A 13,268-nucleotide genomic window follows, 5' to 3' on the forward strand; every position below is an offset into this window, starting at 1 on the left:
CTCTTGACATACAAAGCCCTCCATAACCTGGCCCCATCCTACCTGGCTGACCTCCTCTCCAGACACACTCCCACCCGCAACCTCCGCTCTGCTGGTACCAACCTCCTGACCCCCTCCATCCGGACCAAATTCAGATCCTGGGGGGACAGGGCCTTCTCCATCGCTGCTCCCACCCTCTGGAACGCACTACCTCACACCATCAGAGACTCCTCCTCACTCACCACATTCAAAACATCACTAAAGACCCACCTGTTCAACACTGCATTCAACATTCAACCCAAGCATTTAACCCCTGACTATCTCTTCTCCTTCTCCCTCCTTTTGCTTTAAATATTTCCCTATTGATTCTTGTCTTTTTGCAATTGTTGTTTTCATGTATTGTTATGCATTATGTTTTCCACTCTGTCAAAGCGCCTTTGGGCTTCTGGAAAAGCACTATACAAAATAAATGAATTATTATTATTATTATTAAACTTACAGTGGGCTGCAAGGCAACAATTGGGTCCAATCAGCAAAGGAATGAATGAATTACCAGGAAAGAAAGGAAATGAAACCCTGAAATGAGCAAGCAAGAGGGTTCGGTTGGGAAGGGTCCATTGGTGTAATCATGATCATCGGTGAACTGCCTGCTTGAATACGAGATCATCGGTGAATACGAGTTGGCAGTGAACTGCCTGCTTGAATACGAGATCATCGGTGAATACGAGTTGGCAGTGAACTGCCTGCTTGAATACGAGATCATCGGTGAATACAAGTTGGCAGTGAACTGCCTGCTTGAAGCCCTAAAAGGAATATGTGGGACAGAATGGGCTCCAGAAGGTGCTTCTATAGACTGGAGAAGTGAGAAATAATGGAGTTTAGGTGTGCAGTCTACCTGGATTTTAGGAGTTTAACCAGAAGAGGTTACTGGAAGAATTGGTGTATCCTGGAGTAGATAGGGAGGGTCAGAGGCAGAAATGTTCTTGAACAGATGGTGGAAATTGGAGATACCATTGACCTACCTGCGATGGGAGACCGACAGACCTTGTGCTTCGGCCTCATCATGCAAGATTCCACATAATCCAGGAGAGACAGATGTGTTGCTTGGGTGCTGGCCCACAGCGGATAGTAGTACTTCGTTGAGCTACATACAGAGGCCTTGGAGACTGTGAGTAGCTTTTATTTTCCAAGAAAAGAGTTGGATAGACAAAGGACACCCAGTCTGTGACTGGTTTTGGAATTCAGCTTTGGTATGTGGTTGACCCAGGAGAGGTCATGTCTGAGGATGAGGCGTAAAAGTTCAAGAGACTGAATCTCTTCCAGTGACTGACCATGAAAATAGATATGTGGGCTAGTTTGACTATCATTCCGGAGAGATAGGGTGAGACAGTGGGATTTTCTAGGATTGAAGGATGTGATCCATTTCTCAGACCGGAATCTAATAATTTCCGTGTTCGCAGAGAGAGGTGAAGCTGCTCTCTGCTCAGTATGACAAGGTGGAGTCGTCTGCAAAAAGGAAGAGGATTTTCCAGAGCATCAGAGAAGTCATTTATTATATAGATGAGAAACAACACTGAGCTCAACCCACTGCCTCGAATAACTCCAGCATCCATTGGAAAAGGGGAGGAGAGGGTTCCAGTGATAACACATTGACTGACTGCGTGAGTTGAGGAAGTCAATGCAGGAATGAAAGCAGCCTTTCATGTCATAGGCTGTCATAGGCTGTCATAGGCATTCATGTCATAGGCTTTCTAAGCAGAGAGCTTGGAAAGCAAAGCAGGATACCAAACTGTGGCGAATGTCCAACATGTATCCCAACCTCTTGTTCGTGACTGAGGACTCCAATGATTGCTGAGAGAGGAGCGAAGGCATTTCCAGGGTTGACACTGGAATGGAATCTAAGCTGATGGCAGAGATCAGGTCGTTTGAAAACAGGAAACGCTCGACATCGGTGGCAATAATGGACTCCATGACTACTTCTAATTGGAAGAAAGCTCACTGGCCTATAGTTGGTAGGGTCTGTTGTTGCACCCTTAATGTGAACGGGAGAGATTTTTTACCTCAACTGGAACGAAGTTCAGGGGAGCTTGTGCCATTGCGGCATCATCGTGCATCGTCAGTCCATCCGTAAACACTTGAAACCTCTTCTCCGAAACCGCTGATGGGATTACGACCAAATTTGGCACAAATTATATGTGTTGTGTTGTGACTAAAGTTTGTTCACGGCATTAAAAAAAATAGGGGTCTAAGCGGGTTTACCGGGGGTCAAAGTGCTTCAAGGTTTGACCCCCAAAATAGGAATTAGCTTTTTTCTCTGAAACTACACACAATATTTCGATGAAACTTGGCCACAACCTTCATCACCCGTTATGTACCAAAGTTTGTTCACGGCGTTAAAAAGAAAAATCGGGTTCTGAGGGATCCACTGGGGGTTTGTCCCCCAAAATAGGTATTTGCTCTTTTCTCTGAAACTACATACACAATTTCAATGAAACTTCACCACAACCTTCATCACCCGTGATGTACGAATGTTTGTTCAAGGCATTGGAAAAATTGCGGTTGATGGCGTGATGACAGTTGAAGGAGCCGTAGATGAGAAACAGCGAGTTGAGATGAGAGATTACGAGTTGATCTATTTTAGATGAAAAAGAGGTGCAAAGAGAGAGGGTTGTCATTGTTGGGTGGATGCTAAACCACAGACGACATTAAGTGGTTGTGGAGATGGATACACAGCCGGAGGGGTTAGTGTGGGGATTACCCAGATAACTCGTTATATTTTCAATTAACTGTGGATTTTTATGTTAAGTTCTCATTAACCTTGTATAACTTTTTATTATAATAATAATAATAATAATTCATTTATTTTGTATAGCGCTTTTCCAGAAGCCCAAAGGCGCTTTGACAGAGTGGAAAACATAATGCATAACAATACATGAAAACAACAATTGCAAAAAGACAAGAATCAAGAAAACAAACAGCAGCGATATACGGCATATATATAAGACAAGAATCAAAAAGACAAGACAAGAATCAATAGGGAAATATTTAAAGCAAAAGGAGGGAGAAGGAGAAGAGATAGTCAGGGGTTAAATGCTGTGGGTTGAATGTTGAATGCAGCGTTGAACAGGTGGGTCTTTAGTGATGTTTTGAATGTGGTGAGTGAGGAGGAGTCTCTGATGGTGTGAGGTAGTGAGTTCCAGAGGGTGGGAGCAGCGATGGAGAAGGCCCTGTCCCCCCAGGATCTGAATTTGGTCCGGATGGAGGGGGTCAGGAGGTTGGTACCAGCAGAGCGGAGGTTGCGGGTGGGAGTGTGTCTGGAGAGGAGGTCAGCCAGGTAGGATGGGGCCAGGTTATGGAGGGCTTTGTATGTCAGGAGGAGGATTTTGTACTGGATTCTCTGGGGGATGGGGAGCCAGTGAAGCTTGTAAAGGACGGGGGTGATGTGGTCACGGGTCCGGGAATGAGTGAGTAGACGGGCAGCGGAGTTCTGAATGTATTGGAGTTTATTGGTGATTTTTGAGGGTGAACCATAGAGGAGGCTATTGCAGTAGTCCAGACGGGAGGTGATGAAGGCGTGGATGAGGGTTTCTGCAGCCGTGGAGGAGAGGGATGAGCGGAGACGGGCAATGTTTTTCAGGTGAAAGAAGGCTGACTTTGTGATCTGTTTAGTGTATTTGTCGAAGGAAAGGGTTTGGTCAAAGATGACGCCAAGATTCCGGATGTGAGGGGAGGTGGATACTGGGATACCGTCGATGTTGAGGGCAAAGTTATGGGTGGATTTTGTGAGCGTTTTTGGGCCAATGATGATTATTTCAGATTTATCACAGTTAAGCTTGAGGAAGTTGATTTGAAGCCAGGATTTTATTTCAGTGATGCAGTTTGTCAGGATAGAGTGGGTGTCGGTGGAGACGGACTTGGTGGAGATGAAAAGCTGGATGTCATCGGCGAAGCAGTGGAATTGGAGACCATGACGGCGGATTAAGTGACCGAGCGGGGACAGGTAAAGGATGAAGAGGAGGGGGCCAAGAACTGAACCTTGGGGGACACCTTGGGGGAGGGGAGCAGTGGGGGATTTGCAGTTATTGATGGAGATGAACTGGCATCTGTCAGAGAGGTATGATTTAATCCAAGAGAGGGCAGTGCCGGTGACGTTAAAGGTGGATTCAAGTCGGGTGAGGAGGATAGTGTGATCGATGGTGTCAAAGGCAGCGCTGAGGTCGAGGAGGACGAGAATGTTGAGGTTGCCAGCGTCAGAGGAGAGGAGAAGGTCGTTGGTGATTTTGAGGAGAGCATTATGTTTCCATTTTTCTCCTCTCTTTCTCTGACAGAGGAAAGTATGTATCAGACGTAGCATGGCTGCAGAGGCATGTCTCTCGACTGAATCATCGGCAGGAAGAGGGTTCCGGTGGTTCATATTCTCATGACTCCCTCCGCCTGGCGTTCACGTACGAGTGAGTTTGTGGAAAGGGAAGGGCAAGCATTGGGGTGGGTGAGGAGAGGCTTTTCTTTCGTATTTTCCAATGAATTGAATGGAGCTAGATTAAATATGCAAAGTTCAGGGTTAACATTCACTTGTATCAATGTCTGTTTCCATAGATTGAGTTTGTCCTTGTACCAGCACTGGAGTCTTCTGGACAGTCTAACACACTCTCTCCCCACCTGGGCTGGACTCAAACTTTGGTCTCTTGCAGGACAAAGACGTTTACAAGGACTGCTCGCAGACACTGGGTATTTGTCTGCCTTCGTTTGAATAATCGTTTTTGTATGCGGTGACGTTGTGGTATCGTTTAACATTTTATCAATTAAATATATGATCATTACTTAAAGGCGAAACTACATAGCGTTTGTTTATCCAATGGTGTATTTGATATTTTGAGATGTATCCTACCCCCGATGAACAAAAAAAGTACCCTAACGAACTTGTGGATGACCTCATTGATTCGATTCGAATATTATTTGATTACTGATGTGATGGTTAATAGAAATGGCAGTAAGAAGCGAGTTATCTCACAATCGTGTTGTGTTCAAGTTATCCTTTAACGGAGTGTGGGTTTTAACCACTTGTGGTTAATTTTGAGTGTGATTCAAGTCATTTATCCTACATGTCACCATCACTGACATGAAACCTTTATTAATATACATGTATATCAGGGCTTCACATGAACTTTTTAGGGTACCCTACCCATTATTTTATTATTTTAGGGTACCCCACCAACACCACAAGGTGTACCCTACCTCCTACATTATTATTTTAGGGTACCCTACCTACACCCATTATTTGTAATTTAGATTTTTTTTAATTTTTGGCATCTGAAGTCAAATTTGGATACCCCAAAAACTCTAAAGGTGGTTCTTTTTATTCAACTTTGAAAAGAGGATATTTACGGATACACTGATCAGTGATCATTGACAAATCCAATAAAAACACACCAACCAGCCTTTGTTTAATAGTGAGAGACAGAAAATGTTCATTTCTTAAAGAACGAAAAAAAAAATTATTTCAATTTAACTTCATCACTTTGTTAAGCCAGAATATATATTTTTTTTCTGGAGGAATCCAGGCCTTCGTAAAGCGAGATTATGTTGAAAAATCACAGTTGTTATACATGTACATGCAATAAACAAGTTCTGAAAAATATTTTAAGGTTAGTTATTGACTGACGTGTGTGTGTGTGTACGTGTGTGTGTGTGTACTTGTGTACACAATCAAGTGAAAAAGTAAGTACACCCCATGTAAGGTTTTGACTTTTTCAACATATTTCAACATACAGATATTTGATCTTCATTACAACAATATTGATAGATAAAGGTGATATAATATTACAAATATCATGAAACATTTACATTTTGTAGTCCATTGTATAATTTAAACAAACATAAATGCAAATTTCGCATGTGGAAAAAGTAAGTAAAAGGCCCCTCCCCAGCCTTACCCGAATGTTCCAAGCCTCTCCTCTCGCTGCCGTTGTGAGCCACTCCCTTTGGGCTCCGATTGGTTGCTCGCGGCTTACCGGCCACTCCCCCCTGCAGCTCCTCCCTTCGGCCTTGCCAGACTTGTTCCAGGCCGAGCACATGGCATTTCAGCTCAAAGAACACCTAACTCACTGGCCTGCTAAACGCAAACTAACACAGGAAAGGAGACTACGCTTACATTTACTAAGAAATAACTGAACTAAAGCGAGGCAACATGTTGTGGTGCGACTACCTACGAGGGGGGTCATCCTTTATTCACAAAACCGCAACAATATATATATATATATATATATATATATATATATATATATATATATATATATATGTATATATATATACAGTGGAACCTTGACTTACGAGTGCACCAACTTACGAGTTTTCCGAGATACGAGCCGTCGCTCGGGCGGTTTATTGCTTTGAGATGCGAGCCGAGATCTGAGTTACGAGCTTACGCCACCCGCCACCAAGTGGGTTCCGGTCACGTGGTTATCTTGCCGTGCAAGTATCTCTGCCGTATATCGCTGCTGCTTTGTTTTCGCATTTTGGTTATTTTGAGTTTACGCCACCCGCCACCAGGTGGGTTCCGGTCACGTGGTTATCTTGCCGTGCAAGTATCTCTGCCGTATATCGCTGCTGCTTTGTTTTCGCATTTTGGTTATTTTGGAAAATTTCTTAGTTTTAACCATGGGTCCTAAGAAATTGAGTGCCAAGGGAAGAGAGGATGATGTGCTTGGATATAAAACACGCAATCGTCGAAAAACATGAGCGAGGTGTGCGTGTTGTCGACTTGGTGAGGCGGATGTGAAGGCAGCTGAAGATTTTATTATAACTGAGAAGAAGAAGAGGATGATGTGCTTGGATATAAAACACGCAATCGTCGAAAAACATGAGCGAGGTGTGCGTGTTGTCGACTTGGTGAGGCGGATGTGAAGGCAGCTGAAGATTTTATTATAACTTTTGCCGAACTGATAGAAGCCGAACGATACATCCCCCAGCAAATCTTCAACTGTGACGAGACAGGGCTCTTCTGGAAAAAGATGCCGAGGAGGACGTATATAACGGCAGAGGAGAAGAGCATGCCAGGCCACAACTTGTTCAGAGTGCCGGCGATAGCTCGCCTTCTCTTTGTGGAAAACACGGTGAGATCCTTAACATCCAACAACTAATGGGACGCAAACGGGGCGCCCAGTTTAGCGGTACACACATTGATGAATCACCCTGCCTGTGATTCACCCATGACAGGTTATAGCTGGGTCGGGATTCAAACCCAGGCTGGACAGTTTAGAGTCAAGTGTGCGTACCTCCAGTCCAGGCCATCCTGCCAACTTGTATGCTGCATACAGGTGAAATATAAAGCGCGAGATATTTTTATATATACTGTATATTTAAAAAAAAAATTGGTGTGGTTTTTGGCGGGCTGGAACGGATTAATAGCATTTCAATGCATTTTAATGGGGAAATTTAATTTGAGAAACGAGCAAATTGAGTTACGAGCTCGGTCACAGAACGAATTAAACTCGTAAGTCAAGGTTCCACTGTATGTATATATATATATATATATATATATATATATATATATATATATATATATATATATATATATATATATATATATATATATATATATATATATATGTATATATATATATATATATATATATATATATATATATATATATATATATATATATATATATATATAGATATATATATAGATATATATATATATATATATATATATATATATATATATATATATATATATAGATATATATATATACATAGATATATATATATAGATATATATAGATATAGATATATATATAGATAGATACACATATTTATATTGTTGTGGATATGAGAATGTTTTTTTATTTTGTTGTTGTGGTAAAATGTTGTTGTAAAAGGTTGTTGTAAAATATCACCCCTCCTCCCTCCGTTTGTGGTTGTATAAAGGTCAAAGGGCGTTTCCGTAGTTAGTCCATAAAACATACATGCAGGACACGATATATCCTTTCTTTTGACAGTTATATCCTTATTATGTGTATTAGCGTAAGGCTGTGTCTTCCATTAATTGAAATACTCCATTGCACCAGTGAAAGAGAATAGATCCCCTTTCCTTCCCATCCCCAAAATCTCCATCCCATATTACATCCCCTCTCGTCACCGCTGAGCCCTCGATTGCCCATATTACCTCCGATCCAATTGCCGCCATTGACCACGAGGCAGGGTTGGGGGAAGGAAGGCGTTTCCCCACCTCGTCAGAGAGGGGAGGAGTGAACCAGCCCCGCTCGACCAACCATGAGCCAGGGGTTTGGCTACAGAGGGCGGAGGAAGAGCGGCCGGGGAGGTTCGCAAAGGTTGAGGGGCGGGGGCCTATATAACCCAAGGCAGGGGTGTGGCCAGGAGAGATGCGTTTTTACAGAGGAGAGCAGAAGACAGAAAGGCCTGGAGTTGGACTTTGAGTTGGTCTGAGTTGGTTGGGAGTCGGTCGTCAAGTGCAGAGTGGTGAAGAGTCAGTCAGTAGAGGTGGTGGTCAAGTGGTTGCGTTGGTTGCGGTGAGGAGTCGGTGGTAAAGAGTGAGGGACCAAGAAAGAAAGAGAAAGAGTCCTGAAGCACGAGAGGAAGTTGTTGGACTGGGTGGGACTAAGGAAGGAGAGAGAACCCGTCACACCAATCCCCCAAGCTCCGCGTTGGCTCCACCAAGCTCCGCGTTGGCTCCACCAAGCGTTCAGCTCCACCAAGCTCCGCGTTGGCTCCACCAAGCGTTCAGCTCCACCAAGCTCCGCGTTGGCTCCACCAAGCGTTCAGCTCCACCAAGCTCCGCGTTGGCTCCACCAAGCGTTCACCTCCAGCCATCCACCTCCTGCAATTCCCCGCGTGAGTCCGTCTTTTGTTTGTTCTGTCCTGGGTTAATTAAGTCTGTATAAGCTAGTATTTTCCCTGTGTCACCTGCGTCTTATGTGTTGTAAATAAACCTTGATTGCTTTCTTTTTGCTTGTGTGTAAATAGCCAATAAATTCAGTCGTATTTCCAAACCTTTCTTTGCCTTCTTTTTCCTCTTTGCATTCGTCGCCTTTGTCTTTTCCCCATTGGGCAGCTACGGTGCGATACGGCCAAAGTTCGGGTGGAATCGGGTGAGTTTTGTTAGGTCGCGGTCTTACACCACCGCTCGGTCTATAACATCTAACCGCGATCTATAACAATTGGTGTCGAGGAGTGAGATCGGACCCGGAGCGCGTTTACGCGCTCGAAATTATAAAGCCGAAATTTGTTTGTTGTATAAAAATCCGAATTTTGAAATCGCGCCATGGCTGTTCAAGGCGACGGGATGCCGGTGGGAGAGATAGACGGGGTAGAATCGACCCAGGACCTCGGGGAAATGTATGTGGAGGAAAGGGTGGAGGAGAGTAAAGAAGGTGTGGTTGCGGGGGTATCAGGTGCACAAAATGGCAGCCTCCCGTACGTGACGGCGATAGCCGGACCCGCAGTGCCAATGGACTGGGGTGTTTGTATGATGCATTTCAGTGCCGCTCTGAGGGGTGACAGTAAGGGATTTGATGCAATGATGGCTACCCAGGGAATAGACGCGGAAAAAGCGAGGCACGAAGCAAGGTACAACCCGGTTGGATTTCAGGAGCAAATAAACGCCACGGTAAAAAGAATACAGGAAGACATTGACCGCAGGTTGGGCGAGCAGGTCCCACGGGTGCACGGGGAGGTAACGCGTGTCGAAAAGCGCTGGTTGAGCGAAGCGGAGGAAAGCACGGGTACAATGACGGGGGTAGAAATCGCGACACGGGGTTTTGAAAAGCCGGCGACCGATGAGGTAGAGGGAATTTTATTAAAGCCAGCGGTCGTCGAGGTGAATAAAGAAAAAGCAGTAGCGGGAATTAAAATTGAAGAGATGACGGAGGTAACCCGGGAATTGCAGGGAGAAATGGATTATGTACAAAGTCCCTGCTCACATCACGATGCTGTGCTTAACCCGAATGGAAGTTTGCAGGTTCGCGTGGAGAAAAGGATCCCCCAGGTGAGTCGTGCTGTATATTGTGCGGGTAGATTTTGCAGGAGGATGTTTAGCGACAAAAGAATTTTCGCGCGCTTGGGATCGAGGAAGCACCCGGGCGTTGGTGAAGGGTCCCGTGTGAGTGGAAATGGCACGCGTGTGAGGAAAAAGTGTGCGTCGGCGAGTGGGTGTGTTATAAAGTGTGGGAGTGAAACCGAGTGCGAGCGAGAATGCACGTCGGTGTGTACGGGGTGTGACACAGGGAGTGAGAGCAATGCGGAGTGCACGCCCATGGTGAGTGTTACGGAGGACGTAACGGAGGAGAGGTGTGGACCGAAGTGTGCGCAAGAGGTGTGGTGTGTAACAGAGAGAGCGTTGGTGGAATGTACGGACGGCGTTGGAACGCCAGGTTTTGTGAGGGTGAAAGGGGTAGCGTATGCTTGTAAGCATGCAAGTGAAGCATCGATGGTAACCGGTTTAGTGGTTAGAGCGACGGATAGCCGATGCGAGCACTCGGTGCGAGGGGTGCTTGGTTGGGTGCGAGGCCCGGCGTCGATCGAAGCTGCGTCGTTTCTCTTCGAAGCGTCGTTGCCGATTCGGGCTTGGCCCCGCCCCACACGGTCGAGTCCGGGCTTTGTCGGGCGAGGCGACCGGTCCGGTTCGAGGGCGAGTGGGAGGAAGCGGAACGGTGCCCCCTCGTGGGGACGGGGTTCCGACCGGGGGAGATGGAGCCATCGGGCCCGGGACCGCAAGGTGCCGCGCCGAGATGGTGCGTGGAATCTCGGTCCAACCAAACCACCTCCCTTGAACCGAAAGCCGGACGGATTCAACCTGCAGGCAACCAAACCACCCGAATTCATTGCTCGGCTTTACGAAGCCGAGTTTAATGATGTCATGACGCACCGAGGCTAGGATATAGCGGACTGTGATGATGGTGATCGTGATAGTAATAGTGTTTTGGGCCCAAAATTAGAGAAAAACAAAATTTGATGATTGGCAAAGGATTGGCAGTAATGATTGGCAGATGATGAGTAGTGATTGGCAAATTTTTGATTGGTTGGAATTTAGGTGTACAAAATTGATAGTGAGAGACCCCCGATGTGGTGGGATGGCAAATCCACCATCCCTCACAGACGTGGGGCAAAGGAGCTATAGTTTATGGGGTGTATGGCAGTGAAAACTAGCCCGGGTGGGTTAGGTTATATTGTAGGGATCTAGAAGAGATTGACATTAGGTAACGTTAAGGTTAGTTAGTGACTGATACCTGTAGTGGGGACGCAGGTAGATTAGTGTGGATGATAATGACGTGGGAGCGCAATAGTTTAAAGGGACGACTGGGAAGCGCAAGTTTCAGAAGGGAGTAGTTAGCTGAGATGATGCCGTGTGTGTGAGGATTGAACAGGTGAGAATTGGACAGGTGTGATTGCACAGGTGTGCAACTGAACAGGTGTGTGGAGCAGTGTATGAGGGAGTAGTGGTGATTGTGTGTTGTGTTGACCAACTGGTCCAGGAAGAGGAGGAGGGTGCAGGTGGCACCAGGTAGGATTGCACAGGTGTGCAACAACAGGTGTATGTGGTTGTATGGAATAAATGGTATGGAGTAGTGGAATGGATGGTAGTGGAGTGAGAATGGTGGAAATTGTGGAGTGGAGTGGATGGTGCAAAGGTGTGAATGGGGGAAGAGTGGACCCCCATCACGGATACCCGGGGCGGGTAGTGTAAGTGTTAGGTAGAGGGTACAGGTAAATTGTAGTTGGATATTGGCATCTGTGGTGCGGGTGACAGAATGGTATGTGGATGGGTGCGTTGGTGTTGTGGAAATGGCTGGGCGTGTAGCCTGTTAGTGTGTGTAGTTGGTTGGGCGCTCCACCACTGTGAGGATGTCGGCCAGGTGAGGCCGCAGGTGGGCTCTGGGAGCCGGTAGTAGTTGTTGTGGATGGGGCCCGAGGATCCGGAGGACGGACCCGGGTAGCCCAGTGCCAGAGGGCACCGAGTGGGGTGACAGAGCCAGGAGGGGCCTGCCCCAGTTAGATAGGTTAGGGTGAGGAGCTAGGTAAGCTCGGGTGGCAACTGCAGTGGTGGAGGTGTGCAGGTGGGTAGACCCACTGGGAGAGGTACACGTCGCAGCCCAGAAATTGTGCTAGAGCACCGGGAGATGAATCGGGGGAGTGAGACCCCAAATTGAGAAGCACCACAGTTTGGCCAATGGGAATTGGTTTTTAGAACCCATAGTGTAAGAGGGCCAATGGTTTGGCCGGAGAAAGAACCCGGGTAGTGTAAAGTGTGTTAAAATCATTTAGAGGATAGTTAGGATGAAGGATCTCCTCGCACCATCTGCATCCACTCACCTGAGGTGACAGGTACTCCACACCATGCCATGTTTAATTATTTTTACTGTGCAAATGTTTGGAATGTGAGACGCATCATGACGTGGGTGTGACATTGTGCGTAATTCCATCTCTTCCTCCTTATGAGGATTGATGATGAATTGATGATGGCAAATTTTTGAAGTAGAGGGATTGTGGTGACGAATTTGGTATAGGGGAAATATGGGGAAGACGTGACAGTAGTGACGAATTGGTAATGTGTAGATTTTGTACATATGGCGTAAGGGCAAGGGTAGGCTAGGTGACAGGGGGGTGACGTACGGTAGGGACGAGCTTTCTCACTTCGCCCTCCGTACGCATTTTGCCTTGCATTGCCTTTTTGACGTGTACCCTTGAGACCTTACCCCTCGCTCATCTGTCTTGTCCCCCCTTTTTGTCTCCCACATGAGGACCTGAGCGCCGTTGGGCGCCGAGGGGAGCGTGCGTGGGTCGGCCATTGTGCGCCCGAAATTCCCAGAACCAGCTGTCTGCATCGATGCACCACGTTATGGACCACATGTCAGTGGCCGAGCACCACTTATGGACCCCATGGGTTGGGGCAAGGCCCCTCTGCTGGAACCGGCCATGAGGGCCCGAAATCTTGCTGGCGGACCTTGGCCACAGGGCACCGATGCCCCACAGGTGAACCACACTAGTCGGCCCTGTGGGCCATAAATAAAATCAAATAAAAAAAGGACACATTGGGCACACTTTATTGAAAATAGGCCGCCAGTAAGCAAAGCAAAAGAATGACAACATCTGGAAGAACAAATAATAACCAGCAGAGGGAGCCGAAGAGCAAGAGATCACCTGCAGGGTTTGGGTTTGTTGGATTTATTTTATTGATGAACAGTGGTGACTGCACTGATTGGTGCTTGAGGGTGTGTTGGTGCGTTATAGGTGCTTTCATGGTGCATTGATGCAGAGCAGACTGTCCTCCC

At 46.4% G+C, this 13,268-nt stretch overlaps 1 protein-coding gene across 1 annotated transcript in view; it reads left to right on the forward strand.

The window, feature by feature from the left end:
- The window catches only part of CDC45 (cell division cycle 45), a 66,367-nt gene that overhangs the window by 21,251 nt on the left and 31,848 nt on the right, over nt 1-13,268 (forward strand). The window contains exons 10-11 of the mRNA XM_068118750.2: nt 4,308-4,430; nt 4,576-4,707. Coding sequence (XP_067974851.1) covers nt 4,308-4,430; nt 4,576-4,707 — 255 coding nt within the window. The remainder of the gene's footprint in view (nt 1-4,307; nt 4,431-4,575; nt 4,708-13,268) is intronic.

This window comes from Myxine glutinosa, chromosome 6, assembly GCF_964187855.1.
Source record: "Myxine glutinosa chromosome 6, kmMyxGlut1.1, whole genome shotgun sequence".
In the NCBI taxonomy this organism is placed as follows: Eukaryota; Metazoa; Chordata; class Myxini; order Myxiniformes; family Myxinidae; genus Myxine; species Myxine glutinosa.